Source organism: Acomys russatus, chromosome 15 (assembly GCF_903995435.1).
Source record: "Acomys russatus chromosome 15, mAcoRus1.1, whole genome shotgun sequence".
Lineage (NCBI taxonomy): Eukaryota > Metazoa > Chordata > Mammalia > Rodentia > Muridae > Acomys > Acomys russatus.
In genome coordinates, this window is record NC_067151.1 from 224,191 (window position 1) to 244,379 (window position 20,189).

The window sequence follows — 20,189 nt, forward strand, 5'->3', positions numbered from 1 at the left end:
TGACCAGGACCTGCCTTTTGACTTAGTGGAAGATACAGCACCGTTTAAATCTTTGGATGTAGTCTCCCACCCCACCTTTTAAAAAGAAAATGTATATTTTTGGTTTTCTGACTTGTTCTGTTTTCTTTCTGTGTTTTTAAAGGTCTTTCATCTGCTATTTATTGTTATTGATTTATTTATATCCCTATATAACTAATTTTTCTTTTCTCAGTCCCATTTCCTTTCATATAGTTTTGTCACTGGTTTTAGTATGTGGTGGTTTGTATGAAAATGGCCCCCGTTAGGTTCATAGGGAGTGGTATTATTGGAAGGTGTGGCCTTGTTGGAATTAGTGTGACATTGTTGGAGGAAGTATGTCACTGATATTGGGCATTGAGGTTTCAGATGGTCAAGCCAGGTCCAGTATGGCACACTCTTCCTGCTGTTTCCTAATTTGGATATAGAACTCTTAGCTACCTCATGTCTGCCTGTGTGCCACCATTTTTCCTGCCATGATGACAGTGGACTAAACCTCTGAACTATAAGCCAGCTCCAGTTAAATGCTTTCCTTTATAAAAGCTTTTGTGGTCGTGGTGTCTCTTCACAGCAATAGAAACCCGAAGACATAGTGTGACTCTTCCTTTCTCTGGTGGCTTCCTTTTCTTTTTTTATACTCAGGTTTGTCTTTGATCTCTCATATTGTCATGGTTGCTGTATTGTGTAAAGTCTCTTTGTCTTTGCTATGAACTCTTATTGTTTAGTATGAGTTGTTTTATCAAAGATGTCAAATTGTGGTGATGCTCACAGTCATAATTTTTATGTGTTTTGTGGTGACTTTTTTGGTAAGTTTTCTTTCACTGCCTTCTTCGCTCTTTGCTGGTTATTCGGTATTTGACTATTTTGAATTCTTTCTGGAATAGCTGTTTATCCGGATTCATATAAAAGTCCTAAGCCATGAAGAAATACTGAAGTTTCTTTTTATTTATAGGAGTTGAATCACATGTAAATTATTCTAGGTTTTATTGGTGTTTATACAACAGAGATCAGAAACATAATTACTTACAAAATTGAGTACTGTGCCACAAAACTCACTGCCCCCAATCTCCACCCCTGTATGCAGTATGTTGTGGTGGTTGTGAATTGGACTTGAAAAGTCAAGTCACCATGCATACACCGTATTTCTGTTTTCACATGAGAGATACTAATTTTCTTTTCAGTGTAGAGGTACCACCTATTTTGAAGAACCAGCAGAAGTCTATAGTCAAACATACTGATATTTTCCTAGCTGACTTATGTTCGACTGGTTTCATTAAAGAAGAGATTGCTTTTGTCTTTATTCTTGTTTAGAGATGTTCATAATGTTTGACATTTTATCTCTAGGTATTTGACTGAAGGGACTGTCCTTGCACACTATGCAGATGTCTTGGGTCTTCTGCTTAGATTGCGACAGATTTGTTGCCATACTCATCTTCTTACAAACGGAATGTCTTCAAATGGTCCCTCCAGTAAGGAAATGTGATTAGTTATTACCATTATATTTGCTAAATATTTAATTCAGAAGGATGGATTTTTATATGATTTGAATATGGTCTGTTTTCTTCCTATCCCTTGCTTTAGTTAAGATTTTTTTAGAATTACATCTTTATTTTATGTGTTTCTTTATGGATGCATGTGTGGAGGTAAGAGGATAACTTGCAAGAGTCAGTTCTCTTTTCACACCATATGGGATGGAATTCATGCTGTAAAGCATGGTAGCAGGTACCCTTACCTGCTCAGCCATCTTACTGGGTCCAAGAATTTTTTATGAATGAAAGGAAAGTATGATGTCAATATAGAACATTTAAACTGGTTCTTTATTGTATACTACTAGTGTGGCAGATATTATATTATTTCATGATTATAGGAGGTATATTAAGTAAGATGGCTCTTTCATCTTCGGAATTTTTCTTAGAATTCCAAATTTATGACGTGTTTTTTTTTGCAAATGCCAGAATAAAGATGAAAGACAATTGTTTCCTTATACTAAATAAGCTATTCTAGTCACATTACAAAGTTTGTTCTAAAACTAATTATTGAACTCTTATTTCTAGCAAATGATACACCTGAAGAACTGAGAAAGATGTTAATAAAGAAGATGAAGTTAATTCTGAGCTCTGGTTCAGATGAAGAATGTGCAATTTGCCTGGACTCATTAACAGTTCCGGTGATAACACATTGTGCACATGTGTTTTGTAAACCTTGTATTTGTCAGGTTATTCAGAGTGAGCAGGTTAGTATGGAGTCAGTGTTTGATAGAGTGACGTACCTTTCTTTGGTGTAGTAAAAACCTAACCCAAGTCCTGTGGATAAGGTGATTTATAGCACCTTTGATGGTTAATTATTTCACTGTTGTAATAGGTCATGTATTTATCATAATTCAAAAGGCATTACTTTTGGATACCTTATATTTTAGTCAGTAATTCTAGTTCAGATACATGTGTTCAATTAAATACATTAATAGAATGAGACACAATGAATTTAAATTTTATAGTAGCTATATTTTTTAAAGAGTAAAAAACAACATGTTTAATTTAGTCTAATATATTTAAAGTAAAGTGTTAATATATTACATATTTTTAAGTAAGTTTAAAATCTGGTAGTATTGTACTTTTATCACCCCAGTCTGCCTCAGCTGTGTCATGGATCTGACGAACACCGCTCTTTACCATGCTGAATGAAGTAGGATAAACTAAGACTAGATGCTTTTCTGGAAAATGTTTGTAGTTGAACAGTATTTTAAGCAATCTTTCAGCTAATGCAAATTAAAATATTTTTAATCAATGTGTAACATATATGTAGGAAAATGCACAAATTGCAGTTGTAGGCTCAATTATGAAGTAAACTTAGCTGAGCGAACTACTATCTGCTCTTCCTTCCAGAGGTTTACCTTTTCCTTCTGAGAAAATGCTCCTTTGTATGGATTTTGAATGTACTTTTAATTTTAGAATCTTTTTTCAGTGATATTGAGTATATAGCTAAGATACAATCTCACTTTATTAGATCTTGCTTTAAAAGAACTTGAGGTGTTTGAGAGATACGGATTTCTGAAGCTGTTAAAAGCTTTGTAAGCTACAAGTTTTATAAATCCTCAACCTTCCTAATGCTGCAACCCTTTAATACAGTTCCTCATATTGTGACCCCAGCCATAAAAAGTCCTTAATTAAATATCTTATATTGAGGATATCTGATGTGCAACCCCCCAAGGGATCATGATCTGCAAGTTGAGAACCACTGCATTAAGGACTTTGCTTTTTTCTGAAGTGTTCCATGTACTTTTACTGTATATTAGTTAAGTTCAAGAAACTAGTTATAACAATGTACCTAGTAGCAGATGATACTCAGTGTTCTGAGCTTCTGCCATTAGTCAGAATTACACTCTTTTGGTTTGTCCTTTACAAAACATGTTGAGATGTGGAGATACAGGCTGATCTCCAGTAGATGAATGTGACAAAAAAAGAACAAATAAAATGTTAACCATAAGAAGCGTAGAACTTTTTCTTTGCTACAAAAAATTTACGTAAATTTGTTTCTGTTCTTAAGACAAGTGTGGTTCGTTTTTTGTTCTTTTGTATATAGCCACATGCTAAATGCCCTTTATGCAGAAATAAAATACATGGAGATAGTTTATTAGAATGTCCTCCAGAAGAATTGGCATATGACAGTGAGAAAACGTCCAATATGGAATGGACATCCAGTTCAAAGGTAAAGTCTACACAAGCATATATTCTAATGTTATTTATATTAAAGAAATGCAATAATAAAATAGTAATTCTAGTTCTACTTTTAATCCTGTCATTGTATATCTTCTTAATGCTACTGGGTTTTGTTTATATGTACTGTTGAATTTAAGTTGGAAAAGAAAGGGATTTGGATTATTACAGCATTTTTTTTCAGTCTTTATTCTTTTACTTTTGCATTTTCATTTAATTATATTAAAACCCTTTTAATAAAAAAAAGTTAGAGATATGTTCAGTGAATACTGCGTCATGTGAACCTGATTAAAATTAGTGTGTGCTAATAAATTTTTTAAAACTAGAATGTTTGGACTTACCTTACCAATTGAGATGGAATCTAATGGATATAATATTTTCATATTTTAGATTAATGCTCTTATGGATGCTCTGATTGAATTACGGACAAAGAACCCCAACATAAAAAGTTTAGTTGTTTCCCAGTTTACTGCATTCCTGTCTTTAATAGAAACAGCACTTAAGTAAGTTTTACAGTGCTCTTTACTTGACATAGTAGGATTTTGTACATATGTGTTGTTTGGTTTTAATGTTTTACCAGATTTAGTCATTTCATCTATTTTAAATGATCTTCAGTGTAACAACAGAACTTTTCCTGAGCATAAGGTTTTAAAATTAAGTCCTGAATTAGTCAGGAAATAATTGATTTAGTACCTGGCAAATGACTAGGTGCTCAGTAGGCATTTACTTTTATTGAGAAGTGAACGGATGAATGTGTAGTTCACTGGGAGGGTGCTTCCTTAGCTTGTACAGGCCTAGGGTCTGACTGGTCCTTAGTGCCACATGAATAAATTGTGAATGAATTTGATTTAGCTAAATTTTGTTAACTAATATTTTTTATAGTTTATTATTATCTATTTTTTTTCCGTTAGAACCTCCGGATTTGTGTTTACTCGTTTAGATGGTTCCATGGCTCAAAAGAAAAGAGTTGAATCAATTCAGTGTTTTCAAAACACAGACGCAGGGTCTCCTACTATAATGCTATTGTCCTTAAAAGCAGGTGGAGTTGGCTTGAATCTTTGTGCAGCTTCTCGAGTTTTCTTAATGGATCCAGTAAGTATATTAGAGTTTTCAAAATGTTACTCCAGAAAAAGGGGGAGCGGGAAAGGTGGACAAAACCTGTTTGATAGATGCCTTTTTAGTACAATTAATTGTGAAAAGGTAACATTATCCTTATTTGCAGATGAGGAAACTGGTATACACAGAAAAGCAAACAATGTGCCTAGTATCACACAATAATCTGTGCAACTAGTCAGGTTCTGTGTTCTTAAGTACTGCTACTCTCCTGGATAAATAAAGCATGCATGGATTGTTTGTTTTTTGAGACAGTCTGTAGACCAGGCTGGACCTTAAACTGCCTCAGCTTCCCAAATGTTGAGATTAAAGGCGGGCAGTACTACGCCTAACTTGTAATGCTTTTAAGATTCAGTAAGTAGCAAATTAATGAAATCTCACATTGTGTGTATGATAAAGGCATTAAGACTCTAGTTATAAATCAGACATAGTGGCTCTTGACACGGTACTACATTTAATTTGCCTAAAAATTAGATGAAATGCAAGTTTAACCCTCTCTCTTTTGAGTCTTAGAAATTCCTAAAGAAGACTAAGAAGTAAATTGTTGACATTTTTAAAAGCTATTTTATTGGGTTATTATATATTTCATCATTCTCCACCTTTATTTATTTTAATCCTTTCCAACCCATGTACACTAGGTAGGAGAGAAAGAAGGTTAGAGGCTAAAGGGAAAATAGATTTCTATAGGGGGCTTCCTGCTGATTAGGGCCATCAGGTTCCTTGGGGCAAGTCCAACCTTCATAGTCAGAATTTCTCCAGTTTTTCATCAAACCTCAACAGCAGCAACCAAGAGCAGCAGGGGGAAACAAGTCACCTTACTCTTCTTCCAGACACCTCCTGGCTCCCTCGGAGCTCTGGCATTTATCCCCTCAGAGTTCCAAATGTAAAGTATCTGCAGCTGGCAAACATCACGCCCCTGCTAGTGCACGAGACAGTCATAGTTAATGGCTGGGTACAAACTGGAGCAACCCCATATCCTACACTTGGGATCGAAACAAAAACATATTCATAAAGCATAACTGCATTTTTTTAAGAAAGCAAAACTTTCTCACTGCAGTACATTTTAGGCATGTCTCTTAGTTGATTCAGGCTATACGTTTCACTGGCTGATAGAGAACAGTTATTTGTGGTTGTGTAATACAGGCCCTAGAGATAAGAGAACCACAATTCACTCTGTACTTTTCTCACAAAGCCAATCGATTTGAGGCTGTATAAACATAGGACTGTGTTTTTCAGAATGTATCAAATGGGCTCTGATTTTAATTTCATAGACTTTAGTTTATAATTTTCTCAGTATGCTATGTAAGCAAGAGCAAGATATGAAATTTCTATGCATTGATACATTTAAGATTCATGGTTTTGGCATGTTCCTTGAAACAAAGTTATTTATACTATATATTTTACTGAGACAAGAATATTAGTTATTCTGGAAAGGTGTCCTAGTTTGATGCATGTGTCATGGCTTTCTTAAAGAAGTGTTCCCTTTTGAGGATAACCTTCCCAGAGTCATGTACCCACATCCATGGAGCAAATCATGGGTGGCAAGTGTGTATATTTCCTTAGTGATGTGATCAAGTCTAAAATTAGACTTTATGGTTGTTTTAAAAATCTTTTAGATTATGTCATACAACCTAATTCAGTGATAATCTTAAAATTTGATTTTTAGAAAAGAGTCTAAAATTATTTTGTCTTGCTTAAGTTGGCTAGACAGATACTCAAGTTACAGTTTAAAAAACAGTGTCTGAGTGCTTTAGCACTTTTGTAGATTGATTCTCATTGAATTTGTCACTTTTTTCAATGCCATTTCTAACTTAAAATTAAAAATCCAAGTCCCTGAAAAATAAGATTCAACCACAAAAAACTTACTGAAAATCTTTTCCCTCTTCATAAGGCATACTCTAAGTGTCAGGGTAATATTTAAATAGACATCATGAGCTCCTAATGAATCTGGTTACCTCCCTTATCATTACTTGTGAGAATGAGTGTTGTATGTCTATTGTGAGGTAATTTGGATTTCTGGTAGATATACTTGATATATATTGACAGCGTTTCATTGTTTCGGGGTATAATACAGGCAGTAGAAAAAACTGATTTTATCTATTGATATCATAATTTTAAAATGTCTGTGAAAAACAAATAATAAATAAAAGTTTTAGAAAGCCATAAGCTGATATATCCTGAAGTCAGTCTATTATACAGGAAACACACAATTTAATTCATCAACAAATTAATAGCACATGTATTTCTTTTCTTAGGCCTCAGGGGAACTTAGAAGAAACTAACAGCTTAAGTATGACTACTACTATAAACCTTATGTACATATGAATTATGATTGTTTGTTTTCAGCTAGTACTTACTGTGTAAATGTATCTCTACCCCCAAATACTGTGTTGTGTGTGTTTTGGTGTGTGTGTGTATGTTCATGCACGCACATGTGTATGAGAATGTGTGTGCCTGTACAAGTGAGTATGTAGATCAGGGAAGGATGTTGGCTGCCTTTCTTAGTTGCTCTCTGTGTAACTCCATTATGAGAGTGTCTGTTATTGAGCCTGAAGCTCCCCATTTTGTCCAGGCTTGCTGGTCAGCTATCTTCTAGAATCCACCTGTCTATGTCCCCCAACACTGATACCAGCACATCAGATCATGCCCAGCTTTCTGTGGGTGCTGGGATTTCAAACCCAGGTCATCATGTTCCCACAGCAAGTTCTCATACTACTTGAGCCACCCTTAAGCCTTGCTTTCATTTTTAAGAATCTTTAAATTTAACATTTTTGTAACTTTTATTATTTATTTGTGTGTGTGTGTGTGTGTGTGTGTGTGTGTGTGTGTGTGTGTGTGTGTGCTTGCAGTGTGCACAGCAGATGCCTGAGAAATCCAGGCAGAGTTTTAGATACCCCTGAAGCTGTAGTTAGTGGTGGTTGTGAAACTCCTGAAAGGGATGCTGAGAACTGCATTCCAATCCTCTGAAAGAGCAGCGAGCATTTTAACCATCGAGTCATCTCTCCAGCAAGCGATTATTTTGAGACAGGGTGGGGCTTGCTATGTGAGACTTGAACTCATAGAGATATGCCTGCCTCTCCTCTAGAGTGCTAGGATTAAAGGTGTATGCCACCATAAGGAACAATGTCCTGGTTTTCTTGACAGCTATTATAATATTTAAATTTTCTTTTAGTTTTTTTGAGATTATAATTGATATCATTGCGCCCTTCCCGTTTCTGTCCCTGAACCTTCTCATGTACCTTGCTGTCTTTAGATTCATGGCCTTTTGCATTAATTGTTGCTATAAACATATATGTATATTTATATTCCCAGATGTATAAATGCAACCTATAAAATGTCATTTGTTTTATGGTATCAAGTGGTTAGAGCTGCCCTTTTGGTATTGGATAACCAGTTAGTATATTCTTTGAGGAAGACTGTTTCTCTCACTCTGATCATTCCTTAATGGACTGTAGTTCATTGGCCTCATGGGTTTTCCTATACGCATTAGCATGTCAGAAGCTACACCAGCATGGCATCACCGACATGACGACATAAACACTGAACTGAACAAGGATGACATCAATAAATACGCTGTCATTTTAAAGCCATTTAGCTGCTAATGAAGATCTCTGTAGTTGGTTGTTCTTTTGCTTTATTGCATCATTTTCTTGATCTTAAGAAAGAACTCCTGTACTTTTAAAGTATATTTTTCAAGTCCAGCTGATTTCAAACACAGATACATATGGTTGTATCAATAAGTCTAAAACAGCTTTTAGGAAACTTTGGCTACTTCTGAAACTTCTTTATATTTGTATTATATCAATAGGGAAAAACAGAAAATATATCAAGAAAGCCAATTCTCAGCAAAAGAGGAGAGACTTTTTCTTATGAGAGTCCAAGAATGAGATCTTTTGTGTGAACATTTAAACCATCCAAGAGAATGTATAACTTGACTTTACACTGAAAAGTCAGAGGTGTTCTGATTAATTGGCAAATCGATATGTTGTTCCTGCCACACCTACCAGACTTTTGTTGGACACAGGCTGAACATCCCTATCTGAGATGCTCTAAAACTTGGATCTGTTTGAGAGTACTGTCAAGAACTTCAAAAAGTTTTGGACTTTTAGTTTTGGATTATGGATTTACGCAAACATTCCAAAATCTGAAAAATTGAACTTTAAAGTACAGGTCTTAAATATTTCAGATAAGATTCTTAGCTAATGTTGGAAGGGGTCATGCAATACATGAGGAAAAGGCTACCTGTCTTCATAGTGATTGGGAAATAGCTTTCTTCCAGGTACATTTGTAATATCAGTATTTGAATTCAATTAGAAAAGGTGGCATGCACACATACTGAGATGAGGCACTAGAGCAGAAGACTCACACAGCAGAGCAGTAGTAACACAGTTATGTTCTCCCTAGGCCTGGAATCCTGCTGCCGAAGATCAGTGCTTTGACAGATGCCATAGACTTGGCCAGAAGCAAGAAGTTATCATCACAAAAGTGAGTTTTAAATTATGTATTTTAAGAATATGTTTGTTTTTTTAAAGTAACTTTTTTGTTTTGTTTTGTTTTTGTGTTTTGAGACAGAATTTCTCTATGCAGCCTTGGCTGTCCATGTAGACCAGGCTGGCCTCGAATTCATAAAGATCCACCTGCCTCTGCCTCCCAAGTGCTGCAATTAAAGGTGTGCGACACCATGCCGGGCTTGCTTTTTAAAAGTAACACAGGTATATATGAATACATTACTGTCATGATTGAAGTAGAATTGTGGAGAAAATGTAAAACACACCCTTTTTCTTCTTTCATAGTTTCAAACATGTTCAAAGGTGTTTTCATTTTCTCTGTAGTTACATATTCTTATTCATGTATATATCTCAACATTAAAAACTTTTGAAAAAATGGGGTAATACTTTATTATTTTATAACATTATTTTACCTTAAACATGTATTAAAGATTTGTTGTCTGTAGCATTTATATCAACACTTCCTTACTATGGTAAAATGTATACACATTTACCATTTCAACCATTATTTTAAACCCACAGTTCAGTTGCATTAGGAATATTCACAGTGTGCAGTCACCATCACCATCCATCTGCAGAACTCTGTTGTGCTTAACAGAATCGTTCGTTCTGTACACACTATATACTCCTTTATACTCCCCATTGCTCGCCACTGCGCAGCCACTCACAGCCACCATTCTGCTTTGTCTGCAAACCAGAGTCCTCAACAGCACCTGCACACAGATGCAGCATGACTAAATAGTCTTAAGCTTTGTAATAAAAAGTGTTGTCATGAAAGCTGCTATACGTATATCTTTGTGCACATATACCAGTATTTCTTCATGGCAGATTCACAAACTATACTTGGGAACATAGAATTGTTACTAAATAACTTCAAGTTGCATTCAGTTTAAGCCTTGTAGTGCTGCTGGGGCTGTAGCTCATGGACAGAAAGCTTAGTCTACAGAAGGCCTCGAGTTTGATCGCTAGCATAATAAAACAAAAAGCAAACAATAATAGTCTTTATGACATATGGAGCTATATAAATTTTGTGGTCATAAGCAAATGAACATGTACTAATTTGCATTTATCTTAAACATAGGCCTTCAACTTAGTTCATATGTCTTCTGCTCATTCATAGTTTTTTTTTTTTTTTTTTCCTTCTATGAACTACTTGTTCGTTTCTTCTTTGCTTTTTCTTGTAGTGCAAATACAGCTTTACAGAGTCAGGGACTCTTTGCATTTTGATTTTAGATTATTGTATATGTTGAAAATGGTTTGTCTCCAGCTCTTGTCTGTAAACTTCCTGAGCTTTTTGTTAAGAAAAAGTTTTAAAATTCTCTGATTTCAAATCTTTTCTATTTTTATTTAAACATGTTGTTCTATAGCCTTTTTTCTGTAGTTACAGAGCAGTGAGCATTATGGGAGCCCTTTACCTTATCAAATATCAAAACATTCTTTGTTTATATTAGCTTTTAATGTCTTATGACTTGTGGCTTTATTTGCACTTAAAAAATTATTCTGTATTAATGATTCTTGTAGGAAGATGCTATATTTTGTGAAATGCTTCTGCTTATTCCTTTTCCAAATGAAGAAGCTGTTCTGTCACATTTTGTGGTTTGGGAGTTTGTTTTGCTTTGAAAAGCCCATAGTCTTTTCTTCAACTAGTAGGAAATGTGTGTAGTGGTCTATTTCTTTCTAGTCTATTCTCTTTCCTGGATGTCTTCCTGTTCTCAGAGTAATAATTTATAATTTTTTCATTGATTTATTTATTTGTAAAGAATGCTTTTGTTGGGAGCTAGAGAGATGGCTTTAAGACAAGAGTACTTGTTGCTGTTTTAGAGGACACAGACTTGGCTCACATCACCCAGTTAGGCAGCTCACAACCACCTACAACTGCAGCTCCAGGGGATCATCTAACAGCCTCTTCTGGCCCTCACCCTATACACACTACACACCTTGTATGTGTGTGTGCGCACATGAAGGGCAAAGGGCAGCCTAGAGTATGTATCTCAAGTACATGTACCTTTTTAGAAATGGGGTTTTCCTGGCCTGGAACACTCTCCAAATAGGCTAGGCTGTCTGGCCAGTGAATCCTCCACCTTCCAGGACTGGTAGTATAAGCGTATTGTACCATGCTTGGCTTTTCAAATATAGGTTCTGCAGCAGCTTGACTTAGGTCTACAGACTGAGTCTACAAAGTATGTTTAGATATCTGGTGGTGTTCTCATTAATGTTCATTTTGAAGTTTTTGTTTTATGTCTATTACTATGGAAATTTGAATCTGTATCTTTATATTTTACTTGTGGAATATTCCTCAGAATTTACTAAATTTATAATTACATTGAATAACTGTCATCTACAGCAATAAGAAGTGGTTTTGTACAGAAACATATTAAATAGTGTATCTCATTTTTTAAATGTATTTCGGTACATTTCTATAATCTTTTATTACTGCAGTAACTAGGATATTTTGTAGTGTTTGTTAGGAGTACTCTATTATATTACATTAAATGATTTCCTAGGAAGATTTTGCTAGAGATCATGAATAACACTTAGGCCTCCTTTTATTCCTAGGTGAGGATTTTATTACTTTTTAAAATTCTTATCAGAAATGTTGAATGTTATCAAGAGTTTCTTAATTGTCTGTTGCCACATTGACATGTACCTCCTCATATGCTCTCTCTCAACTCTTGATATAATGCGAAGTACATGTTGCTAATATTCTAGCTACAGGTATACCTATATAATTTTGTGTATGTGATATTTTCGTGTGGTAATTGTAGGGGAGGTATATAACTTCTGTGCTTCCAGTCATATTCTTTGTGTGAGAAAAGGAAGCCATGCTCAACTCTTCCATATGTTCTCAATATCCTCACGACATGTTGAGAAACTGAGAGGAAATGTGTGTGTGTGTGTGTGTGTATGTATGCACACATATTAATTTGAAATAAAATATTCCTAAAAATGCTATAAAATTTCCTAATTACTGCAATAACAAAAGAAGCTGTGTTATAGCTGAGTCTTCTTTTAATGATACTTCAAACAGCAAAGAGTTCCATTGTAAACTGGCCTGAAAAGATGATTAAAAGATTTTATATGTATATTTCAGTAAATTTTTATAATCTTTTATTACTGCAGTAACTATCTATACACACACACACACACACACATATATATATATATAAAATCATTTCACTTTTGAAATGTGGGTACTGCTCAACTACAGATTACTGTCTCACATGTCTCAAATGTATTCTTTATGATTTTAGTGGGCAATGTTATTAGCATGTTCATCTTTCATGTGGCTCAGGAATAGTCTTATTTTCTTAGTAAAGTTTTTTTTTTAAGAGCATTAAAAACTTCATTTGTTACCTGAAAAGTTAACCAACTTCACTTATTTTCTTTTTTAAGTTCATTGTGAAAGATTCTGTTGAAGAAAATATGTTGAAAATACAAAACACAAAAAGAGAACTTGCAGCTGGAGCTTTTGGAACTAAAAATGATGCTAATGAAATGAAACAAGCTAAAATCAATGAAATCAGAACTTTAATTGATTTATAATATGTGGAGTTTTTGTAAGGTCAGTTTGAACAGATACTTAAGTTTTACAGAGAAAAACCGAGATTTAAGAATGAGATCTAGAGAATATTCTTTTCATGAGGGTGTATTTTATATTAATAAAGTGGCATTACTGATACATCTCTTCCATTTATGAATCTGTTTTTAATGATACTTCAAATAGCAGTAAGTTCCATTTTAAGGTGTCCTCAAAGAGGTTTTCATAGAAGTTTCTTTGCTCTCCAGCTCTTCATAATGCCTTTGCTGAGTATTTCCCTACATCTCCCGTGTATTCCACATCTTCTTGCTTAAGTGTGGTCAAAGCTTATACTTTTATCACTTGGTTAGTTTTCTTTGTTGGAAATATTTATTCACCAAAGGCATTGATTGGTGATACAGTGGACCCACAGTCCTTGTAAATTATTAACAACTAATGTATACAGACTATAAAGAAGATGTTACTGGATGTTTAAACACTGTCACTGCATCCATAACCAAACCGTAAATGATAGACCAAAGTTCAGGAAGCAAATTAATTGAAATGTTCTATAGCTTCATTGACATATACCTTATGTATGTGAGTTGCAGTATATGTTTAGAAAAAGTTAAGAGACTGTATCAACGCAGTGTGTGTCTTTATTTTAGTGAAGTGGTGTACTACATTCATTACTTAATGTAATGATAGAATCACAAGGTGTATGTAGTGATGAGTCATGAGTTCTACCTGGTGTGTTTTGAATGCCTAAGTTATGTAATTTAAATAGATATTTTTATAAATGCTTTTTATGTATGTAAGTTTTTTGGAAGTAACTTTATAAGTGCTTATAATACAGAAGACTAAACCTATATGTGAAAGGTATGGTAAGTGGGATAGAAGTTGAGCTGGATGACCCCAAAGTCATTTCAACTCTTAAGGACATCTTAAGCCCAGATATAAAAATGCCTTTGTGTGTTTAGAATCAGTCCTTAATTTTGGAATTTTACCAATTGATACATTCATTTCTCTTACCCTACCCCACCCCTTTTTTTAATTGCCACAGAATTATAGATGACTTTGAGTAATATTTCATACAGTCAGTCAGGACAGGTAATCAATAGCTTTATTTTCCTGTAATTTTTTTTTTTTAATTCAGACACGGGATGACTAAGAAAAACTTCATGGTTTATGGTACAGACTAAAGAACATTTGAGATTTTATTTATGCTACTAGAGACCTGGCTAAAAGAAGTGATATAATTTTTAAAAGTGTATGCCATATATATTACCCACTGAATCCTCCCCAACCTGTTATTGCTTCAAGGGAACAGGGTTAGCCAGCCAGGGTTAGTCAGTTCCATTTCTCATAGTAGCAGGCAAAACAGGTATAGTTTTCAGAAAGACTTTTCTGTAGGAGTGAAAGTGGAATAATTGAGATTGGCCTGCTAGGGTTAAGAGACAATAGATTTTTCATCCTTGTAGGACTAATACCACACACAAATGGAGTCTCCTTATATATGGTATTAGAGTTCTTCAGTACCCATACACAGTGAGATTAAGCCTAAACTGGTTTTTACCCATACAACCAAGAAAGGACCCCAATTTACCCATTTTAATTACAGGCAAACTTAGGCTCAAAAGTGAAGACAGTGTGCTTCTTACCCAGAAAAACTATAGAGCTGTGCTTTAAAACATAGTCAGAACAATCAAACAGTCAAGCAGTTTGTTTTTAGTATGTTAAGTGGTGTTAATAAAAAAGTTAATTCTAAGATGTATAAACCACCGGAATGAAAATTTTTATGCTGTACTGTTTTACTACTTAGAATGTACTGAAAATGCTGTATTTCAAATGTGTTTCCAACTGGATTTTTCTTTAAAGTTAAAAATCAATAAATATCTAAAAAAATGTACCTTCTTTGGTGTCATCAGTTAGTGGCCATTTTCTTTTTGAGTTAATGTGTATTTTTTAAAATACATCTTATTACAAGCTTTCAGAGTTTTGGGGGGATATTTTGATATTTCAGGTGCCTGGAAACAATTTTGAAAGATTTTTCAGTAAGGAAATACCTCACTTTAAGGCATCTACGAAAGGTGAAGGTGATGAAAGCTGAAGCTTACCAAAGAAATAGTAGGATGCTTGGTGACACTGAAGCCACATAGGTTGCTACACCTTTATATTTATTGTGCTGTGTTTTGTGATAAATGTGTACTGTTCCTAATTATAACTTCACTAAATGTCTACCATGTACAACCTAAGCATTGTATAAGCTTTTTCACCTTAAAGCTTGCTTTCTTATGCTATATTAAAAATGGGGAACAAATGACAACTCAGTGCTTGATTTCACAGAATTTGATGCTTATAAATCTTTTCTAAATTAGAAAATATTTTTAGTCATACTGTTTCTCATATACTATATTTGGATTACATACTGCTTAGCCACAAAAATAAGATGGGATTATGTTTATTTCTACCAGAGACTTGGAAGCCAAAGAGGAGGAAGCATATGACTTAGCCAGGTCGGCTAGAAGAGGTCTGTGCTTCCATTCCATGTTCTGAGCAGTGGCAGAGGCACTTCACTCATTTTGGTGAATGTTTCTTGTACTTGGAAGATCATAGCAACTCATTGTCTACCAGTCCAAGTGTCTCAGAGACATTTTATCACTAATATAATTTAAGTAAATAAGTTAAGGAGTTCTTATAACTAGCTCCCGAGTTGCTTCCTAGTCATTTTTGTCTTTAGGTATCCAAACCCTTGTGTATTAATTCAACCATACCAAATACGAATATCTATAGGATATTATAGAAATTAAAGTAGGGACTACATGAGATAGGTCACAAAGGTCCTTGCAGCTTTTGTCAATTAAATCTTGTTTTCCTCATTTGTATTCTCTATTTTCTTCAGCATGATTATTTGTGATATGTTGTTTTGGTTATGAAATACTGTTTTAGGCCCTACTCTTTACAGCTTGCCACCATTGCAGCCTACACTCTTGGTGCTAGGGGTCTTTGCTTTACCATGAATGAAGGAATGCAGAGATTCAGGCACCTAGAAGTTTAACAAACTTATATTTGTATTGTTTTGGCTAAACTACTAGAGATAATGAGTCCAGGATTGAATCTGATAATTCTGAAGAATTACTGAGTATGTTACTGATATTATGCCTTGGTAAGTTTAAGGTTTCATGAATCAAACTATCTGAATACTCACCGATGATGCAGTACATGATAGACTAAGTACCTTTCATCTCACTTTTCTCCATTGATCAGATCTGTCACAATCATTGAAGAATACATTTTAAAGTTTTAAGTAATTTTTAAAGCATATAGCAGTGTGAAAGCTTATAGTTTTGAAATTAATTACACAAATTTTTTAAACTACTAAATTTTCCCCCCAAGGGTGAGATAGTGAAATACTCAAATAGCCAAGATAGGTCAATAAGTCTTTATTTGTTATACATGGTGCTACCACAGGTACCATCAAAGAGCACACTCAATTTTCAAGTAGATAGAACCAAAAAAGAATGCATGCTGCCTTCATGGTGCATATAACTGGCGACCTAACACTAGCTGGTAGGCTTATGAATCACCCCACAGTGTTAATAAAAGCCATTTTAGCCTGAAATGAAATTATCTCTTGACAGGTTTTGAGCAATTCTAAATTGCAGGTCTAGTGAAGGGTGCAACAAGCAAATGTGGGGAGATATCTTGTTTTGAAGGGAGATTGATGGAGAGTCAAGTTTTGCACCGCTTGAGCGAGCCATCTTAGTAGCTAAATGTTGGCTTTCTTTTATCACACACATAGTCAACTGAAGAATTAAGAGTTTCTGAAAATGTCTAGGGTTAAAGAGAATACTTGTCCATATAACAGAATTACTACTTCATAACATTTGCCCATTTCTCACCTGTTGTCCTGATAAAACCCATCATCTGGTGAGGTTTAGTGAACGCCTCTAACAGTTGTAACAGACTTTACATACTAAGTATTAGAATCGTGCCTAAGACATAGATGGGTCCACAGGAAAATGGCAGTGCTTTTATTGTAGGTAAGTGTCAAGTTTTCTCTTGATGTTATCAAAAGAATCTGCTCCCATGTAATCAGCCTGGCCCTGTTCCCACCGCTCCTTCCTTTCTTCTGAGGACATAGAAGGCTGTGGTGTAGCTGGGGCCTCCCCAAGGACCAGGTTTGACAAGGCTCCTGAAACATGTTCCTAGAAGAGAGAGTCATCAGAGGCACCTTAAGAGCTGAAGTTTGATGAACTTAAAGAAAGCAACAAACAGAACATGAGAAAAGCCAAAAATGAGTCATCATGCATAAACTGAAAAGTATTACATGAAACAAACAAACAAACAAACAAGGGGCCATATGATTTTTTTTCCCTGAAAAAATGAAGAATTCTTGACTCAGTGAAAACATTGGGAGAACAAGGTAATTAGGGTTAATGTTTAAGTTCTGCATACCTTTCTACAGAAGCCACAAGAGAAAGCCAAGTCTGAAAGCTGCAAACAGTTCAGTAGAAAGTGTAAGATGGATGGACAAGGCAACACAAATCTCATAAATTCTTGATGCATGTGGGCTTGGAAAGGTTGAGAACTTAAACAAAATGATTCCTCATATACTGTGCTTCACAGAGAACTTACCCAGAGAGACAGAGAGTGCACACTCAAGTCATTGTTATATGAAGGAAAGCTAAGTGATTTGAGGCTGTACCAAATTTTTCTGTTCAAGCTTTCATTTGGTTTGCAAGTGGCATCTATTCATGCAGCTTCTGATAATTTGCTTGGTTTTAGACAACTGTTTGTTTCCCATCTTCATGTTTTCTTGGTACATGCACCTAATCTATTCTACCTTAAGTTAGATTGTCACTGCAATTACCCATGGCTGTTGAATCAACTAAGTGTACCATAAAAGACAATCTGTACTGTCATTCAAAAGTTCTAAGCTGAATTAGTACTGGAAATCTTATGAGACTAAGAATGGATAAAAATACATAATGCTTTTAACAGAAAAAAATGGTGGAACAATTTTTCTGTACTTGGTTTGTTGGCATAAATATAACTGTGTATACTGAAATTCCCAATAGTTTAGATAAAGGGTTTTTACTGATATATGAAACTGTAGATGAATATTTAAATGTACTGAAACTCCAAGAAGTCTAGGTACAGAGTTTTTACTGAAATGTGAACTACCGTTAATCCATGTACTGAAGCTCCAAGGAATTTAGGCACAGAACATCAGAGTGTAGGCAAAGCAAGGAATTATGGACATCAAATCAGCCCTCCCTTTGCAACACAGCTGTTAAAAGACATCACCATCTATTACTTAGTACAGTACAGTATAGTAACTAGAGTTTAGAGTGAATGTCCCTAAGAGACAGGCCCCTGAAGTCAAGCCTGATATGGAGCTAACAAAATAGATGAGTACTTTAAAAAATTCTCCCTTCTTCTGCTATAATATAGTCTTTGAGAAGTGGGTTTGAGTTTTAGTTGTTACTGGAACCTTTTACATGAGTAAAAATTTTGCGACTTTTCTAAGCCTTATAATTTCTCTATAAAGGGGATATTAACAATAACTACAGAGGTGAATAGACTAGTACTAACCAGTTAAAGACTTACTATGTTGCTAGATACTTGTGTGAATAGGTATTATGATACACACAGTACTGAATAAGAAGAATATGCTATTTATTTCTCCCTTTCTCATACCTGTATTGAGTATTACCTCATCATTTACTCATTAATTGTGTGTGTGTTTATATCTTAATATGCACAATAACATTCTTCATCTTCTTCCAATTCAGCATGAAGAACAAACCTCAGAAAAGTACCTTTAAAATCAGAAAACATGCTAATGAAGGTTGTTATTATAAAACTTAACAGTGTCATCTCCCTCCCACAAAGGGATCATTTCAAGATCTTTGGAAAATAAAACAAGAAATGAGAGTATTCCTACAGTATTTATTATGTATTCCTATTATTGTGATTGTCACACAAAGTTCCTTTTTCTAAGCAAATAGCAAATACAAATATATTTAAAGGTCTGAGGTTTCTAAACCTTAAATGTGGCATTCTCCCCACCCCTCCCACTCAGTGCTGGAAATGGAAGGTAGGGCTTGCACATACTGTGTAAACATTTGCCTACTAAGCTACATGTGTAGCCTAGGCCCTCTTTATATAGATATATAATATTAAGAATCATCTAAGCATCATTTTTATTAACAATCAACCGAGAATTCATAGTTAGAATTTGTGAACTTATAGAATTCCAAAAGCATATATTCTTGGATTTAAGGTAATTTGCCACACAATCTACTTTTGCTGTTTCTCTGATGTTATGACTTCCTGGCTCTAAGACGGTCACAGTTTTTCCCACACAGTACTACCTCTATCTAAAGTACTACTAAGAATGGATGGGTACTATCAAGATACCAAGTTTTAAATGTACAGAACTAAGTTTCCTGAAGTAAAAGTGAAAAACAGAACTTACCATCATTAGATAGGAGCAGGCGTCTTTGACAAGGCCATACTGTTGAAGCAGGGGTAAAACACTGGTGGTGAAGATGTCCCACCACAGGTTCAGAAACTCTGGGTGACTCACACTTGGGTCCTGGGATTCACATTTGACACTTTTTGTTTGAGGATTGTAAGTGTAATTCCATGGCTTTATTCGTCCCAAAAAGTGCACAACTTTGGCATTTGTACCAAACCTGACAAGTGAACAGATAGAAGGGGTGAGTGGATTCTGAATCGTAACAGAGGTCATTAGTCCCTTTGGCTGTGTGTAGCCTCAGTTGTGCACTTTTCATCCTGTGGTAGCAGTTAGGAAGAAAGCTACCCGGTAAAAATAGGAGACACTTTGAAAATGTTCATGTTCTACCTCCCAGGAGCTAAGCTCTTAGGCACACACTCTAAGGCAACATATTTGCAATGTCTCAGCAACAAACTAGAAACAGTCCACATCCATGTTAAGTGAGGTGAATGAACAGTAAACGGGCATTCCTCCCTTTCTTCACAGAGGTGGCCCTTGCTATCTCATACTAAACATGCTCATATTACTTGATTTGGCCAATGTAAGACAGAAATGTGATTGCCTTGTGAACTTGCTTGTTTATGGTTACTCTTTCTGAGAAGTTAATACACTTGACTGCAGAGCCATGCTGTCTATAGCCTATCAGTTACAGAAGAACTGGAAACAGGATATTTGTGTCAAATCTGAGGGCTGGCTCCAATTCCAGCTAAGAATGGATCAAAGCTGTCTCTTCTGGCCTGAGAGGACCTTAACTAATAAACTCTTGCTTATTGGGTAATGTCGTGTTTTGATATGTG

The 20,189-nt window shown here is 35.1% G+C and overlaps 2 protein-coding genes across 5 annotated transcripts in view; one reads left to right on the forward strand and one right to left on the reverse strand.

The window, feature by feature from the left end:
• Window positions 1-20,189, forward strand: part of Hltf (helicase like transcription factor) — a 674,625-nt gene that overhangs the window by 54,365 nt on the left and 600,071 nt on the right. The window contains exons 19-25 of one of the 2 annotated variants that reach the window (XR_007831908.1): window positions 1,360-1,484; window positions 2,070-2,248; window positions 3,595-3,720; window positions 4,119-4,231; window positions 4,640-4,820; window positions 9,246-9,326; window positions 12,743-13,640. Coding sequence is in view for 1 of the 2 variants with exons in the window: in XM_051156960.1 (XP_051012917.1) it covers window positions 1,360-1,484; window positions 2,070-2,248; window positions 3,595-3,720; window positions 4,119-4,231; window positions 4,640-4,820; window positions 9,246-9,326; window positions 12,743-12,892 (955 nt within the window). In the remaining variant the exon portion in view is untranslated. Of the gene's footprint in view, window positions 1-1,359; window positions 1,485-2,069; window positions 2,249-3,594; window positions 3,721-4,118; window positions 4,232-4,639; window positions 4,821-9,245; window positions 9,327-12,742; window positions 13,727-20,189 lie in introns of those variants that run through there. The other variant, XM_051156960.1, reaches the window with a different exon arrangement.
• Gyg1 (glycogenin 1) overlaps window positions 16,572-20,189 on the reverse strand; it is a 33,511-nt gene continuing 29,893 nt past the window's right edge. For 2 of the 3 annotated variants that reach the window (XM_051156963.1, XM_051156965.1), the window contains exons 6-8: window positions 19,351-19,570; window positions 17,325-17,363; window positions 16,572-17,074 (exon numbers count right to left, since the gene is read on the reverse strand). In XM_051156963.1, the coding sequence (XP_051012920.1) occupies window positions 16,901-17,074; window positions 17,325-17,363; window positions 19,351-19,570 (433 nt within the window). In that variant the 3' untranslated portion in view covers window positions 16,572-16,900. The remainder of the gene's footprint in view (window positions 17,075-17,324; window positions 17,364-19,350; window positions 19,571-20,189) is intronic. The other variant, XM_051156964.1, reaches the window with a different exon arrangement.